Genomic DNA, 20,517 nt, shown 5'->3' on the forward strand with positions numbered 1-20,517 from the left:
TAATAGGAAGCTCATCAATATGTCTGTTATAAACGCTGGCCCTGTTCTTAATGATGAATTGAGATCAAAGCTTAGCTTACAATTCACTCACAGAGAAATCCAAGAGGCGATGTGGAGTATTCCTGATGGGAAAGCCCCGGGTCTAGATGGTTATAATAGCAAGTTTTATAAAGAAGCTTGGTCCATCGTTGGCAAGGATGTTGTAGCTGCAATTCAATCATTCTTTCGAAATGGTAAGCTTCTTCAAGCTTGGAGTAATACAGCCGTAACACTTGTGCCTAAGGTTTCTTGTCCTACTACCCCTGGAGACTTTAGGCCTATAGCTTGTTGTCATACTATATATAAATGTATTTTCAAATTGGTTTGCTCTAGACTTGCCACTATTCTTCGTCATTTGATCAGTCCGAATCAAAGGGCGTTTGTTTCTAGAAGAAGTATCATTCGTAATATCTTGTTGTGTCAAGATTTCATTCGTCATTACTCTAGAAAGCACTGTTCTCCTAGTTGTCTGATTAAAGCGGATCTTAGAAAGGCCTATGATACCATCGAGTGGCACTTTATTAAAGACATGCTTATTGCTTTGGGTGGTAATCACTTTGTGAAAATCATTACCACTTGTCTGACTTCCACAACCTTTTCTCCGAGAGGTGAATGGATCCCCCTTAAATTCTTGAAGGCCAAAAGAGGTCTCTAACAGGGAGATCCTATGTCTCCTCTCTTATTTGTTTTGGGAATGGAATATCTTTCACGTATTCTGAAGTGCACTAGTCAAGATGACTCCTTTAAATTTCACCCTAGATGCAAGCCTCTTCAGCTTACTTATTTGTGCTTTGCTGATGATCTTATACTTTTTGCAAGAGGTGATTATACATCCATCCATATTATCTTCCAAGGGCTTGAAATTTTTTTTGATTCCTCTGGTCTTCATGCTAATTCCTCCAAGTCAGCTATCTATCTTGCTGGTATTAGTAAGAAACATCAATCAGATATTCTTAGCAGGATCAACTACCTCTTGGTAAGCTTCCTTTTCAATACTTGGATGTCCCTTTAAACTCTAAGAGCATTTCAGCTTTTGATTGTGAGAAATTAGTTGATAAAATGACTAGCAAGATTCGTGGCTGGAAAGGCAAAAATTTATCCTATGCTGGTAGGCTTCAATTAGTTAACTCTGTTCTTATGAGTGTTACAACTTATTGGTGTCAGATTTTTCTTCTTCCAAAGAAAGTTATTTAACAAGTCAATAGTGTTTGTCGAGCTTTTTTGTGGCATTATGATGAGAATAACCCTAAATCTAAAAATGTAAATTGGAATGCTCTTTATTAACCTAAAAAAGAAGGGTTGGGCATTCGTAACTTGGAAATTTGAAACCTTGCTGCCATAGGCAAGAATGCTTGGCATATTAGTAACCTTCATGAATCGCTTTGGGTTCGTTGGGTACATGGTTTATATACTAAAGGGGGGAATTGGACGATCTTCAACCCTCCTATCACTACTAGTTGGGCGTTCAAAAAATTATGCAAAGCTAAGGAGGCAGTCAGCCACTGGATGAATGCAGTGTAGTATAACATTAGCTCAGTGTATGATAGTCTTAGAGTCCATTCTTCTTTTGTAAAGTGGGCTAATTTGGTTTGGCACAGACTCTCTGCTCCAAAAACTCAATTCATTTTCTGGTTAGCCATGCTCAACAAGTTGAAAACTCAGGAAAAGTTGAAGCATGCTGGTATTATTGATGAGGATTCTTGTCACTTTTGCTGTAATGATAGTGAGTTTGTTATACATTTATTTTTTAGCTGTCATTATAGTCAACAATGTTTTGTGCAGCTCACCTCATGGCTTGGTGTTAATATTAAATGTGGCAACATCTTCTCTATGAACCCTAGACAATGGAAGGTGTCGAGGTTCAAGAGGAAGATCATCCTTACTTCAGTCTGCAACCTAATTTATATGATCCGGAAAGCGAGAAATGATTGTGTGTGGAAGTTGAAACTTAAATCTGTTCCAAAGCTTATTAGTAATGTTAAATTTCTTGTAAAACATCATATGCAAAGTTTGTATCCCTTGTCTGTTGGTATGCTTGATTAACTTGTCTGCCTTGGAGAGCGTATAGGCTCCTATGGCCCTATGAAGGCTTTTTTGCCTTTGGTTTAGTTCGTAATGTTTGTTTGGTTTAATGAAAATCTCATTTCTCCAAAAAAAATTGTCTTTTGGCACAAGTATTAGAAATGTCATTGTCAAGTGCTTAACGTCTATAATGCCCTGATAATAATAGGTAAAAAGTTAATGATGTATAAAGTGAGATATCCAAAAGAAAGAAGTGTTGCAAGTAATTTGAAACAGAGAAAATATAAGTAATTTCAATTTAAAGGGAATCAACTCAATAAACAAAAGACTCTTTACCATAAATTTTTTTATATCACAGGGGTAACTTAAGCGAACATAATTGCTTTGTATTGTGAGAATCGATTTCAAGATTTTGCATGAGAAATGTGATATCTACACTAACTGGACAAGACCTAATTCTCTCTTAACATATATTAGTGCAAATAATATTTTGTATGATCTTAATATTGCTTAATTAGTGTTACCCGATAAAATAAGTTACTATAAATAGCATAATAAACAACTTAAAACAATCAACCAATAACCACATTAATGAAATATAATTATCAAATTAGAAATAGATTCAATTGTTGAATGTAGATTCTAGACCACTCAATATTGACCGTTGAATTTTTTATAACAATTTTGATAGATGATTTTGAAAGCCGACAATAAGACAAAATATTTTACTTACTAATTAAGTCATCCTTAGACTAAGAATGTAAAGGGATATTAAATTAAATTCTATTATTAGTTGAACTTGTCTTTCCAGTTTTTATTGACAAGTTCTTTGATCATATTATTGTTGTGAACATGTGAACTAAGGAAACAAGTCAAACAACCTTGATATTTCAATTACTTTTCAATTAAAATTATATAATCAAACAAAGTCGTTATAAGGCAGTTATTGATTGAACTAAGCTCAAATAAATACTCTCAATCCCATGAAATTTACCTTATTGGCTATTAATGGGAAAATGTTTTAAAAAGTAAATAATATGATATTTTATGAAAAAGCCAGAAAAATGATGAGATAGAAAAATAAATTATGTAAATTCAAATTAAAAGAAGTGTAAATTGTGGTAATGAGACAAATTTGATGGTCATATTAAAAAAAGTGTGACAAATTTCAGATGACGAAGTAATTTACCATATATTGGTACAATCTTTAATCAAACACTTTCAACGATACTCTAGGTAGATCTTAATTTACCAAAAATAGAATGGCCAAACACATTATTCTCTAAGTACCAAAAACTAGAAAGGCTAAAGAATTCGAAATACCGAAATCATCAAAAACGAAGACGAAAAAACATATTCATAAGCTGTGACGATTACGAGGAGGGAAAGATATTCCGATTAAAATCAACTGCCTCAAACATCTGATATTATCACAATATATATCGAATTTGTCTTCTGTATAAAGTTACAAAAACGCAATGGCCGGTATCGCTCTCTTTTATGTGTCGACCGTCAAAATGCCTCCAATAAGCCCCTCAAAAGAATTACGTATGTCCACAATTATCTTTAGCTGAGAGGACTCGTAGGCATTGAGTGGTTAACATCTTGAGAACCCGAGATATTCACGACTTCATATTGTTTTAACTTGTACAACTTGAACATTTATCGTTCGTGTCATCAAGATTGCACAGCCAATCTCTGAAGATGCTCAAAGAACACTTGTAGACTAACATCATCCGTAAAAATTACGTCAGAAACAGCCCCCATTTCGTTGACGTTGTTGTATGTTGCTGATGGGTTCAGCTTTGCCAACAGAAATCTAGCCTGTTTAATAAAAAGGCACCAGTTAAATAGACATGATCGAGAGACGATGAGAGAAATGGGCTACCTTGCCTTCCATTTTATAAAATTTACGATTATTAAGCAAAAACCAAGTATTTCTCGACCATGATCGGCGAGAGATGATCAGGGAAATGTAAGTACCTGAGAACCGTGTTGATCACAGACAACCAATCTGGGGACGGGGAATCGATCTTGGATGATCATCTGAGCATCCTGATGTGGAGCTTCTAATAAATCTTTGAAAGCCTGAAAAGTCAAAGATGAACGAAAAATAGAATAAGGTCCCGTCTGCAGAATGAGAGATGAATTAACAAAATGGGGGTGTTTGGTTCATGGCTTTTTGCTTAGCTTTTTGGTTGGTTTTTGGCTTGTTGGTCGGCAAACAGCCAAAAAAAAGTGTTTGGTAAATGGCTTAAGCCGGTTGAAAACCTGGATTTTAAGCCAAAATAAAAGAGCTACACCAGTTAGTTCTTTTGGTTGGCTTTTAGCTTATTGACTTACTTTTTCTCTAATAAACAGCCAACAACTAATTGTCAAACGCCCCAATGAAAGAATGTACATGCACAAACACTAGGTCTCCCCTACTACCAAAATTGTGAGCAATTTGTCGTCTAAGAGCAGGTTTTTCCTATGACGGGCATGGGGGGCAGTCAGAGTAGGGTGCTGTATAAAACGTTATGAGGCGACTTTCAGTGACCTCTCGGGCAAAAGGGGAGAGTCCGATGACTTTCATGTGACTCAAGATTCAGTAATGACATTTAAGATGACTAAAAACCTTGTTCATGTGGGGTATGTTCTTTCCTCACATCTAGTGCAGTAAACCAGTCCCGAGGGGGGAACACAACAAAAATCCTTGTACTCGGCTCAACTATGATTCTCCACTGGTCATCCAGATCAAATGCCAATAAAATAACTTACATTGTAAATAATATTAGGCATCCTATAATAGACAGACCTGGTGTTCAGGTTGATTCTGGTAGCCCATATTGCGCCACTGAGCAATAGTCATTCCGTGGAAGATAACCACACTAAAATACGCATCCAACAAAAGTATGCGGTCAGCGGCAATGGATGCCACATCTAACAATGCAGGAGATGGCGGAGCATTGAAGGAATATGATATTAGAGATGGCTGGATCATCACAACTGCATTGGTAATGTTCTCGCGATTCAACAGCATGCGGAAATAGGCCGTTTCATCAGGACTATTATTGAAAACCTGTAACAGAGGACATAATTAAAAACCTTACATAATTAGTTATGAGAACACAAACAACACGCAAGTTAGTACCTGCACAAATTGTGACCGTCTAAGGTTAAACATAAACTGGGGCAATAAAGAAAAGCAAGGATTTAATGTAAATGATGATGGGTCATCTTTCCGGTATTCGCCAAATTTGGAGCAAAGGCGTATTAAGTTTCGATCCAACCACCGTGTAGCATCAAATCCTTCCTGCAATACGACAGCCTACATCAAACACAAGTAGCTAATGGAAACTAAAGAAAATATGATTTCAAGAAAACTAGGAAGTTATAGACATTATTTTCAAAGAAACTGCTTGTTAAAGAAAAGGTAACATAACATTTTATTACCCCAATGTCACTGACTCCTACTTAGGAGTATAGGCCATAGGGGGTCGATGTACACAACGTTGCAACCTTATCTTGCAATAACAAAGAGATTGTTTTTGATTGACCCTTGATTGCAAAACATCATATGCAACTTCATATTAATAAGAAGTACACAAGGTTCAATAAGCCCTTTTACTATAGTCCATTATAATCAAAAACCGAAGAACTATAAACCGTAGGGTCCATCAAGAAATCACAATATAAAAGAATAGATGGTAAGAGATGGATGAAAATCATAATCTATATGGAGAAAAAGATTGATAGCTTGGTCCTAAATGGACCAGCTTAAGATTTTCTTAAGCTATTCAAAGAACATGTCAGATATATCAGACTGTATCAGACACAAGTATTCATATTGTAGGTACACAAGCAGTTAAGGAATCAGGTGATACTACCTCCATTTCCATCTTATGGGAACATAATCGAGCCATTACTACAGCAGCAGTTTCTTGATCAAAGCCTCGTATAAGTTCCTACAAAAAGAATGCCCTGCCTCAAGATTGGCTCATTATCTTCCAATACATCCAGCCAGAAGATGACGTACTAAAAAAGATTAACAATTATAGAAGCTTGATCAAGTTTGCAAATTTTGTTTAAGCAAGACGGCTTCTGGAACAGTTTACACATAGAGATCCAGGACAGAATCAAAATACTATTATTTTATCTGAAGGATTTCAAAAACCATAGCAACGAAAATTTTCTCCAACATCTATCACATTATATCAAAAACACATGTGTAACATAATTTGCCATGTCATTCACTTTTTGAATTCACGATTCGCTCAAAATGACCCTAAAATAACCCAAAACCGACCACAATTCACTTATTTTAATTCACAATTCACAAGGAGATTCATGTGACAGCGAGTCAGGGAATATAACACATAGAAACTTGAATGAAGAATATGAAACAACTTGCAGACTACCAGTTTCATATGACAATGGTCGGGAAACGGCTTTCGCAGTAAATGCGGATGGTTGATTCATTCTATATTTCAGGTGTGATAAGCTTCAAAAAATTTACAATACAGTCACAATAAGATGATGCAGATGAGATTTTGCACTACGATAATACATGCAGGATAAAGGTTTCTAAGACGACAATCAGGAAGAAAAAAAGCTGCACCTCTGAACCAACAACACTTTCAAACCAGTTTCTGCAGACAGTTGTTATCCGAAGCATTGTTTGACCATCTGGGGTCTGATAACTGCCAAAATATCAAAAACAATAACAATAAGATAACTCTTACGAATGAAATTCAGGATATATTTCATAAAAATAAAGGAAAGGTGAGAGTTTTTTAAGCAGAAATCAGTGCACCTGGTCAAAAACTGAAGATACAATTGTGATCCAGGAGAACTTGCTCGTTCACTAGATGATATATCAAAGAAGACAGTCAAACAAGTATTTTTGTCAAGACTACACAACTTCCATGCCATAGTATTTCCCTGTCCAATGACTGTATCGGATACAGAAACTCCTTTCTGCAACGATAAGAAAATTACTTCACTGATTCTAGTCTGAAAACATCCCTGATTCCACAAACCTTGGGCCACGAAACTTCGGATGAATATTCTTGAAAAGGAAAACCTTTCAGAAATTTAAATGAATAACTTGACAAAAGAGTTCAGGACGAACCTTTTCTAGAGATGTGCAAGGTCCGATAACACCTTGAATTACTATATCCTTGGAACAGTATACCTCAAGCGTGCCACTAGAATATTTAACAAAAAGGTTGAGGATCAGCTAGACTCACAAAAAGCTTTATAATTAAGGCGGCAATATTGCATACAAATATACAATATTAAGCACAGCATTGAACATTCGGCATACCGTTAAATAGGCCGAAAAGACATTTAATTTTAAGTATACTAATTAACCCTAAGGCCGTGCAAAACACATGTTGAAGGGAAAACTTGCGTAAAAAATGTAAACAAAAAGGATAAAAACTCATTAAAAAAAAGAGTTGGCAATTAAAATTTTATCAATCACAAAGCAAAAAGGAACACCAACCAACACAAAGGGGAAAAGACCTCAACAATTTGTACCAAGCACCTTGAAAACCTAGGAAATAACCAACTCTAAGTTGCGTCAGTATGGAAATTAGTCATGTTCACGACTATAGCCATCTTTTCTCACACATTCGAAAAATATGTTGACCATAAAACCGGCACACAAGAGCATGAAAATATGTTGAAAATTCAAAACTTAAGTTTGAATCCAAGTTTAACTTTTGGTACCCTTTCTTAATTGAAAAGGCTCCCGTAGCATATTGTTCAGAACGGCTCTTGTTTTTTACTAGATACTCCCTCCGTCCCATTGAATTTGCAGCATTTTCCATTTTGGTTTGTCCCACTTAATTTGCATCATTTCTATTTTTGGGTGATGATCCACCACTTTCTTTTAATCTCATCCATACATTTTAACTCTTTTTTAATTTCATTCACACAATTCATTATCTCTCTTCATTTATTACCAAATTCTTAAAAACTACTCCATTTCTCTTTGATGCAAATCAAAGAGGACAAAGGGAGTAGCTTTTTCTTTCACAAAGAAAATTTATCTCCAGGACCACAAGGTTCAGACTTACACTAAATCCAGAATCGACAAGTGTTGTACACTCCCAACATCAAGGATACTTCTATATACGGTGTTTCTTGACTGATCATACTCCCAGGACCACCATCCATGAATAATTAAATTTAATCATGGAGTATTTTGTCGCACAAAAGCATATAAGTTTCATATCAGAACAAGCAAGAACAATACAGACAGTTTTCATACAAAAATTCCCGGAAGAACATAGCACCAGAAGATGGACAACAGAAAGACAGAAACGAAAAGAATAGTTATAACAACACATTCCCATTTAACATATAGACTTACTTAAAGCACAAACCAAGAGACTGTTCTCCTACATCAAACAGACGCTTGAACGAGTCTTTGAACACTGAGTGACCAAAACTCTCTGATAACACAACAAGACCACCAGTTTTTTCCACAGCAACCTTCATCTCTGCCACTCCAACCTTCAAACATGAGGCAGTTAATGAACATATCACAAATAAATCTAGAGACTTGCATACAAAAACAAAAATTAGAAGCTAGTGCTCATCCATTTCGATAGAGTATTGCAAACAAATTTAGCAAAAACGAGGTGAGCCAACAAAAATTGCGATGGAAAACTTAGGATTTCCCTCAAGAGCTTAACAAATTTTATTCAATTCGTAAAAAGCAACTGAAGAATCATATCAAACAACCCGAAAGATTGGCGTTTAAAAAAAACTTCCTGCACAAACTATATGATCTTAGGAAAAAAGATAGGAAAATTTGACAATACTCTCAGCTATTGTCAGTCTTCACAAAACAATTCCAACTATGAATTATTTTAGGAAAGTAAATCCTAGTCATCAAATTATTTAATATAAAACACACAGGTGGGATTATTATGAGCAAACTCCCCACGTGTCCAGTTCTCCATTGAAAGGTCAACTCTAATCTTACTATGTCTGTCTATTATTAACTACTAATGCAAAAATATGATACGATCGGTTTTCAGAACCATGCGTATAGCAAGAGCTAATGGTTGCACAATATAATATATGCCCTCAAAACAATGAAAATCAAAATCTGGGACTACAAAGGTAAGATAGGACTATCAAGGCAGAAGCCTATCATTTTATCCCAATAGGAAAGCAACAAAGATAGGAATAAGAGGTTAAAACATTCACCATGCCTATTATGTTAGCCAAAGAGGAAAAACAAGAAGGTGAAGAAAAAATATGGCGCAAATACAGGGTTTAACATGAGCAACAAACCTGATCAAGTGCAGACGCATAGAGGTCCAAAACATGACCCTGGTTAACAAGCTGTTTTCCTAAATTATCATAAAATTTTACTGCTTTATGGAAGTAGGGTGCAGCATCTTTATCAAGATCCTTGTGGGAACGTACAGGATCTGACAAATCTTTAGAAACAATCTGTAAAAGAAACATGAAAGAAAATATAAAGAAACTGACAGATAACAGATAAATGAAGAAACATGATAGCAAATTATTAAACGGGTATCGGAACATGACGAATCAAAATCTTGCTCAGATTAGAACTTGTATTATCTCAAAAGCTATGTTACTCACGAGTACAGCGTTGGATATGGCGTAAATCTCCAAGTATCTGACATATAAAAGCTAAAACTTCAGGCATGGAGATTCAAATACCTAAAACTGAACACCTGTGCGAGGACGCGGCATTTTGCATAATATATTCCTGATTTTCGAGAGTCCTAATGATCACTTCAATCATCACATACAAATGCTTGCTAACACATTTTAGCTTTCACTGCATACACATATGCCTTGTGAACACATCACATGATATTTTCTTCGTATTGGCATTGTCTCTCATTACATTTTTTAAAGGTGCTTCGAGTGTGAATCTAACAGTTGAAGTGTTGTATACAAAATCCATATCCTTGAAGAAGTATTGCGTCCCACACGGATAAAAAAGGCAAGATGAAGATTGAAGAGTATAGGTAATGTAGCTTAGAAGTACACTAGATGTTGCCATTTCCAAACCTCCTTAGTCCTACCCACAATTCCCGTTCACGCTAAGCACCTTTTGGACATAAAGCATTAGCATTTTTATTTTCAATGTAAAACATAGGAAAGCAAGGACTGAACCTACATTTTACATATAGCAAGCAGTAAAATGGAACAAGGGAAGGAAGGTTAGCTGGAACCAGCCCAATAACCCATTCCCCCCTAGAAAAGAAAAGGCACAGCTACAAATGTTCAATAGTTTACTACAATCCATAGTACACACAACATGGAATGGCCAATTCAAACATTTTTTTAAAAATTTCAATCAAAAGTCTAAAACATGAACTGTATTACAACAATGTTAATAAGTACGATAACCTTTTCAAGCATATACCGTTGGGTAAAATAAGAGGAGCCTTAACAAAATATTTATAATATTTTATAATGCCTCGCTTCTGTCAAAATTAGTACAATGGCACTGTGAAAATTTTATTATATTCCCCTTCTCAAGACCCTTCCACAAAGCTTTTGAATATAACTTTAGTGCAAACATGCAAATATGACATGATCGAACATACATAAGAAGCCATTAAGTTAATTATTGTGAGAAAACGGTTGAATTGCTTTAGAAAATCCATGATGCTTTGGGGAGCAAACATACCGTTCCTGGCCCTTCTGTGCAAGGACCACCCACCAAAGCTATAATCCGAGCACCAGTTCCAGGCAAACATGCTCCAAGCAACCCTGCAGCAACACTTAACGCCACACCAGTGCATCGTAATGCTCTACTTCCAGGTTGAACAGGCCACTGGTCTGTTTGTAGCTCATCCAATAACTGAAATGCACAAAACCGAAACAAAATTTCAGCATTTCAAATCTCAAAATACACCATCCACAAATGTCAAAATAAGTGATTATTCAACACCACACTGGAAAAATAAGTTGTTTATTGACAAGAACCTACACAAGACTCTTCATTTTGCCTATCCATGTCTGATACCAAATACATCAGTTGACACTAAAAACACTAGCTTAGCTTTTGGCCAAAAACATGCAAACTATCTTCAAGTGAAAAAAAAGGCTTGGACTTCTCATAAGTTCTTGTCTAATTCCAACTTACAAGTCCTGATAAAACATATGGGAAAACAGACGAGCAACTTCCCATAAAAAGATGCAAATTGCAATCAAACAAACTGTTTAGCTTCCCTAACGTTTTGGCATTTAACTCAACCTCATTAAGGCAATATCCATGCATCATTAATGTTCAAAAAAAAACTACAGCAGCAAAATCTCATCACCCAGCTTATAGTACACAATATTATCCAAACTAAACACCAGGGTGGCACTCAGCCCCTAAATTAAGAGCCTCCCTCAGTTGAAATTAGTTTACATTGCTTCTCTATTGTTTCATTTTAGCCCCAAAATATTGAAAAATGTAATATAAACATGGCCCAAAAATTATTATGTATGTTTGCTCGCCCGTGCTAAACACTAAAACAAAACTACACAAATAGTACACATCCAATATCACAAATCACAATCATAGTACATTGAAGATTTTGATTCAAACCAGTTAATTAACCATAATTCATCACATATTTACACAAAATCAAACATCAAAACCATCCATTACTCCTACATTGTCAAAACCAACATCAATCCAACAAAAAACTCACAGCATTAAGTGAATACTCGCACTCGGAAGCCGGCAACAAGAACCGATTAACCCCATCACCTGGCAACCCATTTTGCATAACCGGTTTAGGGTATCCAGGCCCAACCCCAACAGTACCAGGTCCACCTCTACGAGAAGCAGGGCCCAATCCAAGCTGATCCAACACCTGATCTTTACTAATCTCCTTAGAACCCCTAAATATATAGACTTTATTCATATCCGAAAACCCCAATTCATGAACATGCACTTGAGTACCAAATGAAATAAACCCAACAAGGGCATTATCAGGTAAGGAAACAATCGCTCTACGCAATGCGGATTTCACAAACCCTAATTCCTCCTCAATCATACAAGTATCAAGAACGAACAAATACACAGGCGGCAAATTTTGATGTTGCGGGTCTTGATTCAAACCCGACAACGAATAAGCTAAAGTCGTGTATTGTGGATAGAGCTCAGCTGGTAGATTAGTTTCCGATATACCGGAATAATGCGGAGGAAAATGATTCCGTTGAAAGCAAAAAGGGCAGATCCAGATCCTTGCAGTGAAATCGACCCGACAAAATGGATTCAAGGCAGCAACACAAGTCTTACAACGAAGGGGAGCATAAGGGAGTGTTAAAATTTCTGGGTGTGAATGGATCGGAGAAATTGAAGCAGCAATTGGGATAACACACTTTGATGATTCGACTTTTGTCCGAGGCCAAGCATTCCATGTCATTCTAACTCCATCAATTCCTTCTGGATCTGATGAAATTGGTTGAGTTCCTACCATTTCTGGTGTTGCCATTGATAATTCAAGTTATTTTTTCGTTTTTTGAGGATTTAAAATGGTGTTTTTAATTTTTTGGGGGATTTTTTTTGGGTGAAAGGGAATTGACCCCCGGAAGAAATGGAGGTGGGAAGGGTCACAAAGGATGAATGATGATGATGATGATGGAGAGGAAGACAAGGGAGAAGAGGGGAGAATAGATATGGGGAAAAGTCAATTTTTGATCTTGATTCTTGAATATGGTTTGATAGTAGTTAGTACAAATGTACAATGAGGTGCTCGTGCAATTGCAATTTCATCATGAGTTTGATATTTTGATATAAAACTTCAAATATTTTGTTACTCTAACGGCTTGTTTAATTGTCGGTATAAAAAAATTTAAAATAATAATAAAAAAATAAGTGTATTTTTATTTGAACATGAGTTGTTTAATTATTTTATATTATTTATATAGTTTATGTAAATGCATTTTTATTTTGAGAAGTAGTATTAGGTTTAAATAGAAAATTCCGAACAAATAAACCATTTATGAACAATGTTTCATCACTATTTGAATGATATTAGTATGAATGATTTTCATTATCATCATTTACTACTAACAACCGAACATATTATAACATCCTTAATTCCTTACCAAAAGGTTTTCAACTGGGTCACGTTTAGGATGACTAGATGCATGCAATGTTTTTACCATATCGGTGACAATAAAAAGGTAATTTTATATTGTCACTTTGTAATAAATATCATTTGGAATTTCACATCAATAAAAAACACGCATTATATAATAAATCTTTGGAATAATTGTTGGGAGTAATCCTTATTTTTTACGTTTTCCTATAAATAACTCCTACTTTTGATTATTATGAAAAATTCGAACTTTTCACCTTAGTTGCTCACAGCACCCCCACCGAAATTGTGACTGGTTACAAGATCGAAAAGCTGAGTTTAATGTCTTCACCAAAATAACCTTTTTCAACATTTAATTCCATGCCTATTTGAATTACATCCCAATTCAATTCACCCTTAAATTTCTAGGGTTCATCCTAAAATTCCCAATTTACATCTCCCTAATTCACCCCCAAATTCAAAGAAGGAAGGTTGAATCTAGTTGTTTTTGTTGTTGTTTTTCATAAAAATGGTAAGCTACTGTTCTCGTGGAGGTTTCGATATTAGTATTTGCAAATTTCTGCTTAATTTTCGAATGTAATCCCCAAATTTTTCGAATTTATGTTGTTCTTCATCATAATTAAGAAATGGTGTTGTTCTTTTAGCCTTGGGTATGCTGTTGTTCTTCATCATTATTTTCAAATTTTGGTTCATCATTTTTCGAATGAATTCATTTTTGCAAAAAAGAAAAAAGAGAAAAAAAACAAAGCAAAAGGATGAACTGAATTTTCTCTCTCCTAAATTTGGGTTTAACAATGGAGAAATGGAGTAAGAAGAAGGATGAAGATGGCAACAATAAGAACGGAGAGAACAGGTTAGAAACGACTCTATCACCTGCTGTAGCTGGTCACATTTTCGAAGGGGGTATTGTGAGCAAATAAGGTAAAAAATTTGGATTATTCATAAATAATCAAAAGTATGGGTTGTTCACATGAAAACGTAAAAAGTAGGAATTATTTTTAACAATTTTCCTAATCTTTTTAATATAATTTGATATAAACATATGGGGATTGAGGTTTTGTGGGAGGTGGAGGAAGAGGGACTCGAGGAAAGGCGTGATGGTTTCACCATTTGGTGGTGGGGGAAGGTTTAGGTGGTTGTTGAGAGATGGAGAGAGGGCTATTGGTGATAGTACAGAGGAAGGGTTGGGTTTTTTTTTTTGGAACCCAGTCATAGTTGAACACTTTGAAAATGTTCTTAAAAGTTAATGTATTTATCTAACATGTTAGAGATTTTTATATTTTGCAAAGAAATTTCTATAATTGTTATGTTTATTTAATAGAAATAGATTGTTTCAACAAAATTAAATCTATTATTAAAAAAAAACAATCAGCCCCTTTTGTATGAGATCGTCTCACCGTGAGACGGGTCCATATTAAAAGTCCATTATGCTAAAAGTTTTTATTATTGGGCTATTTAACCAAAGTATGAGACACCTCTCACGGTGAGATCGTCTCATCCAAGAATTGGCAAAAAACAATTCACAAAAATTTGGTGAGAAGAAAGGCACAAAATCTTGTAAGAGACGGTCTTTTTGAGAAACCATCTCTAATTTGGGTTGACCCATTATATATTTTTTAAAATATTATAAGTAGGCATTAAGAATGATGTAAGTAGACATTTACGATATTGAAAATAGGCATTAAGAATACGGTAAGTAAGTATTAAGGATAATGTAAGTAGACATTAATCCTTAATGGGTAAGGCTTGAAATACATTTCTCAAAGAGACGGTCTCTCAAGAGACTAGCTGAAATGAAGGCCTTAATAAACCCAGTCTTTCTTGTAACGGACCATCTCATCGTGAAAGAGTCCATATAGAAGATTCATTATGTTAAAAGTGTCTATTATTGGGTCATTAACCCAAGTATAAGGCATGTCTCACAGTGAGACCGTCTCATATAAGAATTTGTGAAACATGTTTTTCAATTAGCATAACTCAAACTAAATATATGTAATTTATAATTTAATTTATTGTAGAAAAAAAAGTAAATTCAGGATCATTCGGGGTCGTGACTGTGAGCAACCAATTAAAAGTGTTTGTGTTGGGCCATATTCATTGAGGTCCATGAAGATTAGATTGGTAATGACGCAACAGAAATGATATTGGACCTAAATTGTGTCATTTTATTGAAAAAGTGGTCAAGTGATAACTGAGTTGTAGTTAATTATGCTAATTGAAAAACATATATTGGATCTAAATTGTGTTATTTTGATGAGCTATTCTTGTGAGAGACTGTCTCTCGATGAAACGTTCTCAAAATAAAAAATTCATATGTTAATAATTGTATTAGTAGAATTATTCAATCTATATATAAAAAACGTCTCACAATAAACCTGTGTGATATAAAAATAAATGTAAGAATAAAAGTTCTACGGTCTACCAATGGAACTCACATTTTGTAATGCCTAATCTTATCTGTCTACAACAAGATTGATGAGTGATGAAGATGAATGAAGATTCTTCTGTGTAGGCAGTGTGACATGTCTACTGTGTAGTCTTCTTCTATTCTTTTCTGAATTCTTATTAATAATAAAATTAAAAAAAAACAAGATTTGTCTTGCAACAAAAACAAAAAAAAAAAAAAAAGAAAGATCGTTGATAATTTTATTTGTGAAGACCGAAGACTGAGAAGAGTAAGAAGCTGTCATTGTTATGGGCCATCTAGATGGCCATCCTCCAAATAATTAGTTCACATGATCACCAATCAATTAGTAAACAAAAAGTATACTACCACAACATTCTAAAGTTACACTTACTTACTTACGTTTGATGTAATCACTATTAAATAATAGAAATAATAATGGAAATTCAGTGTAAATTTATTGAAAAAACTTCTGAATAAGTTTAATTGTCATGTTTATTTTATTTTAATCATCTAATTTTCTTTACAAAATTCATTCCAATACATTATTATTTGAATATGTGATATTAGGTGGTAATGAAAAATTGTAAATGAAAACATTTTTTTACGATCAACTTTTCATTACATGGAATAACATGGTATAATTCACGAAAATTTATATCACCATTATGTACCAATAACCACAATAAGGCAACACTGAGTAGAATGATGATGTGCCTAATCCACCAACTAATCACATCAAAAATTCCCAATAGAAGACAAAGGAACAATACAAAAGCCTAATCCATCAACTAATCACATCAGAAATATCACATGTCCCAAACTCACAAAGTCACAAGTCACAAGCATAATTAGCTATCTTACAACATTTCATCATTCCAATATCATTATCAACAAATGGAATGTAGAGTGATAAACAAGCTTATCTCACGTCGATTCTTATCAACAAACATCATCTATAACTTCACATAATCAGCTAAGTTAGACAAAATATTAGAATTTAATTCAACTATTTAAGCTAAAACTCACCACATCTAAATGAAAACAAGGTAATAATAAATGCAAGGACCACACAACCGAAAGACAATCCTTTTCATAAAAGTTTCATACACAACCAATTTTCCAACCCCCACCACCTCTATTGTATTTCAACCTTTTCCTTTCACTGCCAGCTATTTAGGTCCAAGACTGAATGAAAAACCACTCCTTACTCTTCAATGTAATTGGTTATCAAAAATCTGCCATCAATATCGACTATCGGGTAGTCGCAATTCTACAGGAAAACATGAGCAATCAAGAAGGAAAATATCAGTATAGGGAAGGCTTGAAAAGCATAGCAATGTAGTCTTTAAAAAAGAACCAACATTCTAAATTCTATGTCACAGTCACGCAACCAACTCTTGCATCTAATAGTACAACAACATTACATTACCCCCAATGGATCTTTCGTCCCACAGCAGTTAACAGTCATTTTCGATCCACCTCAGTCAGGGGAACAACTCGAAGACACAGAAAAAACAATGGAATGAATAAATACAAGAACAATACATCTGAATCCCAAGGGCTGTGCTTTAGAAAATGACTAATGAGAAAAAATATAACATCACCGAAGTTAAAAGGAGTTGGTATGAATAGCAATGAAACAAACAGTGAAAAGAGATCTCCACTAAACAAATTGAAAGTGTTGGGAATCAATTTCAGCAAAGCATCAAACATCAATTACTTTTTTTTTCTTTTACCAACTTTCATTTTCTGTGGTTATCTGGAAAAGGGAATGGGAAACTTAGGTCACAAAACATGGTTCAAGCCGCTGTACCGATCATTACTGTGTAGGAAGACTAGAAAGAATCAACAATTACCCCATATTGGCTGCTTGTCATCCCAAGAGACAAATTACTAGTGATGAAGAAAAGAAGTACAGAAATACAGGAATCCATAACATACTGCTGCCGTAGATCATCCCCTCATCTCAATGCTTATAATAACAAAAAGTTGCTTCCGAACAAATTAAGTATGAACATTTGGTGCAAAATCCATCAACGAGACCAGCAGTATATATAATTTCATCATACATAAATAAATACATTTTAGTAAAAGATAAACAACAATGTATAGGAGACCAATCAAAGAATATGTTGTAACTGGGAAGATATAATTCTTTACTATCAAATAAACCTTTCCAAACAAACTTTATCGATAATCAACTGTATGGGACTAGGTTTGACATGAACCGAATTGCCGGTAAACAAAGCATTTGACAATACATAAAGAAAGCAACATGAACATTCAAGTATGGTTCTTGTGATTTTACCAAATATTCACCACCATTGATGAACAAGAACGCCACGCTCCCGGAGGGAAGTAAACAGATTCAAGCATTGATTGTATGTCTTTTCGTACTTAGAACTTCGTTCTCCAGGGCAACATCGCTGCCATCGATTATAGTGACACTCGAGGAAGATCTCATCGATCAGACAAATAGCCCCAGTCTCAAACAGCCTTGGGATGAGATCAAATTCTGTCCCTTCAACATCCATTTTCATCACAACAAAGTCTGTTTCAGTCACAGTTGCCCTCAACCATTCAGCAAAATCAAACCCTACAATCTTATCAACACCACTGGAAACTCCATCATGTGATTGGATTGGCTTAATCCTTCCCATTCCTCTCCCTTTACTCCCTTTCTCCTCCGGATCATCCCCAGGATCATGATTAATCTCGAAAAACAATGTCTCATTCTTCACCCAAGCAGCATAAGGCAGCAATTTCACTTGTTTCTTTTTAGCCTCATACTCCTGATGAAAAGATGTGTCCGCCTCAATCGCATAAACCTCAAATGTCTTATTCTGTTTCGGATACTGCTTCTTAAACCAGCTCCCAATACTTGAACTGTAACTCCTAGCTCCTACATCTACATATATATACCTACTCTTAAAACTAATATCCACCATTGATGGCAAATACTTAATATTCTGTATATTCTTTTTCAACGTAATCCAAGGTTTCAGTGGTTCCTTCTTAATCAATTCCTCGGCTTTCCAAACAATCTCTTGCTTATACCCCGGAACAATAGAACACTCGTTACTCCAGTATAAAGAACCATGATTGTAAGTAAAATCTTCTTTCTTCATCACAATCTCTCGTAATGCAACACTTTCACCACCATTTTCACCATCAACAAAACCTTGAATTTCACGAGATTTAATAAATGTGCAACAATTGAATAAAGCAATAAAGGAATGTAAACTATAAGTGTCATTTGTTCTTGTATGGACTACTACATACCCTTCGGGCTTCAAAGTCCTTCCAATTTCTTCAGAAACTTCCGAATATTTGTTCAATTTGTCTATTCTTCCATCACTGCCGTAGAAAATGAAATCAAAGGTATTATCATCAAAAGGCTGACGGCGACCAGAATTCTTGAGTGAGACAACCAGAGGCTTCGACGCTTTTTTCGACACACCAATGGCACCAGAAACTCCGAGTTCTCTCAAAGCAAACACCTCCTGACCCAATTGCGTATCAACGCAAAGAGATTTCGATTTTGGAGAGAGAAAACCTTCGGTAATTAGATCTTGGAAAATCGAAGAGTAAGATTGAACAGATTTTATCCATTTTTCGTTGGTATAGGGTGAGCTTTCCCGATCAACGGAAACGACGTCGTCAGTAGCTGAACCGACGGTTCCGCCGAGTTTAAACGGTTCCGGCAAAGAGAAAAAGCAGAAATCTCCAACATCGCAGGATTCACCTCGAATGGTAACAATGTATGCGAATCGAAAACAGATAATGAACACACAAAATACCAAAACCTTCACCAAGAAGTTTCGTAGAGAACCTGGCTTCGTAGGTGACTCCATTAATACTGTTTCTGCTGTGTGAGGAAACTTCTTCATTTCAAAAAAAATAAAAAAAATTCACAAATAAATTGAAAACTACTTTACAATTCCAGAAAGAATAAAGTTATAATTGTCAGAAATCAGAATAATGTAAGTTTTGTAGCTTTTTTCAGTGAAATTGAAAGGAAAAAAAAAAGGATTAACGAAGACTTTATTTAGAGCAGAATCTGGCGGAGGTGTGATTAGCGCCTATAAGAGAACGGCGAGATGAAGGATTGGAGAAGATTCGATAAACCGGAAAATGCCTGAAAAATCTGGAAATCATGATGAACGAACTAAAATTTACTTAACGAATTTGGATTGACATGGAATTTGAAGCTTTTTTAGTGCTTTACAGTGATGGAGAAACTCTGAGGAAGAAGAATGGGAGAGAGAAATGGGAAGGAAGGGGAAAGTTTTGGGTTAGTATTCCAACAAAGTGAGACAAGAAGAAATGAAAAGGAATACTAGTAAGAAATAGTGAGAAATTCACACCATTCAAAACAAAGACTTTATATACTACTCTCTCGATTTTTTTAAAAAAAGTTTTTATTTCTCATTTTTATTGTTTTATTTGATGTTGTATATAAAAAAAATTTATTTATAATCAAAAATTTTGAATAAAAATAATCTTATTTATTCTCGCATGATGAGTGAAAAAAGTGAAATATCGGCGTAATAGTTAGCATGGTGCTACTAGTTTTGAAGAATAATATTAATAGACACGACACGGCTCATCAATTGTTATAGTAGGAGAATAATTGAATATGCCATAGATGATTATCATATTTGAGATTGACACGATAAGATGGCCTATAAGTATGAATTTTTTGTGTAGCTGAGAACCTGGGATAGAGGTAGAGGTGGAGACGAGTATTCTAGACTGTTCTAATTAATTTTAAAACACAATATTTAATCGGCTGATTTATTACCTACATTGAAAAAATCAAGTTTTGGTATAGTAATTAACTTAATAATAGTTTATTGGTTGAATTTTGCCTTTTAATTTATTGTTTGGTCAAGCTAACTAAAGTAATAACTTATTTGATTTAGAACAATGCCTTGTAAAAGTTATCAGGATATGTTTTAG

At 34.9% G+C, this 20,517-nt stretch overlaps 3 protein-coding genes across 3 annotated transcripts; 1 reads left to right on the forward strand and 2 right to left on the reverse strand.

The window, feature by feature from the left end:
* The first annotated feature begins 706 nt into the window (after window positions 1-706).
* Window positions 707-2,082, forward strand: LOC130827798 (uncharacterized). Its single transcript, XM_057693649.1, has 2 exons — window positions 707-1,015; window positions 1,822-2,082. Exons 1-2 carry the CDS (start codon window positions 707-709, stop codon window positions 2,080-2,082), a joined length of 570 nt encoding a protein of 189 aa, XP_057549632.1.
* A 1,285-nt stretch (window positions 2,083-3,367) lies between these two features.
* On the reverse strand, window positions 3,368-12,887 carry LOC130827797 (protein transport protein SEC23 E-like). The gene is made up of 12 exons (XM_057693648.1): window positions 11,751-12,887; window positions 10,736-10,909; window positions 9,355-9,516; window positions 8,423-8,565; window positions 7,175-7,250; window positions 6,857-7,020; window positions 6,662-6,743; window positions 5,931-6,008; window positions 5,195-5,356; window positions 4,859-5,122; window positions 4,045-4,149; window positions 3,368-3,885 (listed from the first exon to the last, which is right to left on the reverse strand). Exons 1-12 carry the CDS (start codon window positions 12,537-12,539, stop codon window positions 3,739-3,741), a joined length of 2,346 nt encoding a protein of 781 aa, XP_057549631.1. The 5' UTR covers window positions 12,540-12,887; the 3' UTR covers window positions 3,368-3,738.
* Window positions 12,888-16,315: 3,428 nt separating this feature from the next.
* LOC130827799 (uncharacterized) lies at window positions 16,316-19,894 on the reverse strand. Its single transcript, XM_057693650.1, has one exon. It carries the CDS (start codon window positions 19,443-19,445, stop codon window positions 17,871-17,873), a length of 1,575 nt encoding a protein of 524 aa, XP_057549633.1. The 5' UTR covers window positions 19,446-19,894; the 3' UTR covers window positions 16,316-17,870.
* Between the last annotated feature and the right edge of the window lie 623 nt (window positions 19,895-20,517).

Source organism: Amaranthus tricolor, chromosome 11 (assembly GCF_026212465.1).
Source record: "Amaranthus tricolor cultivar Red isolate AtriRed21 chromosome 11, ASM2621246v1, whole genome shotgun sequence".
Classification (NCBI taxonomy): Eukaryota; Viridiplantae; Streptophyta; class Magnoliopsida; order Caryophyllales; family Amaranthaceae; genus Amaranthus; species Amaranthus tricolor.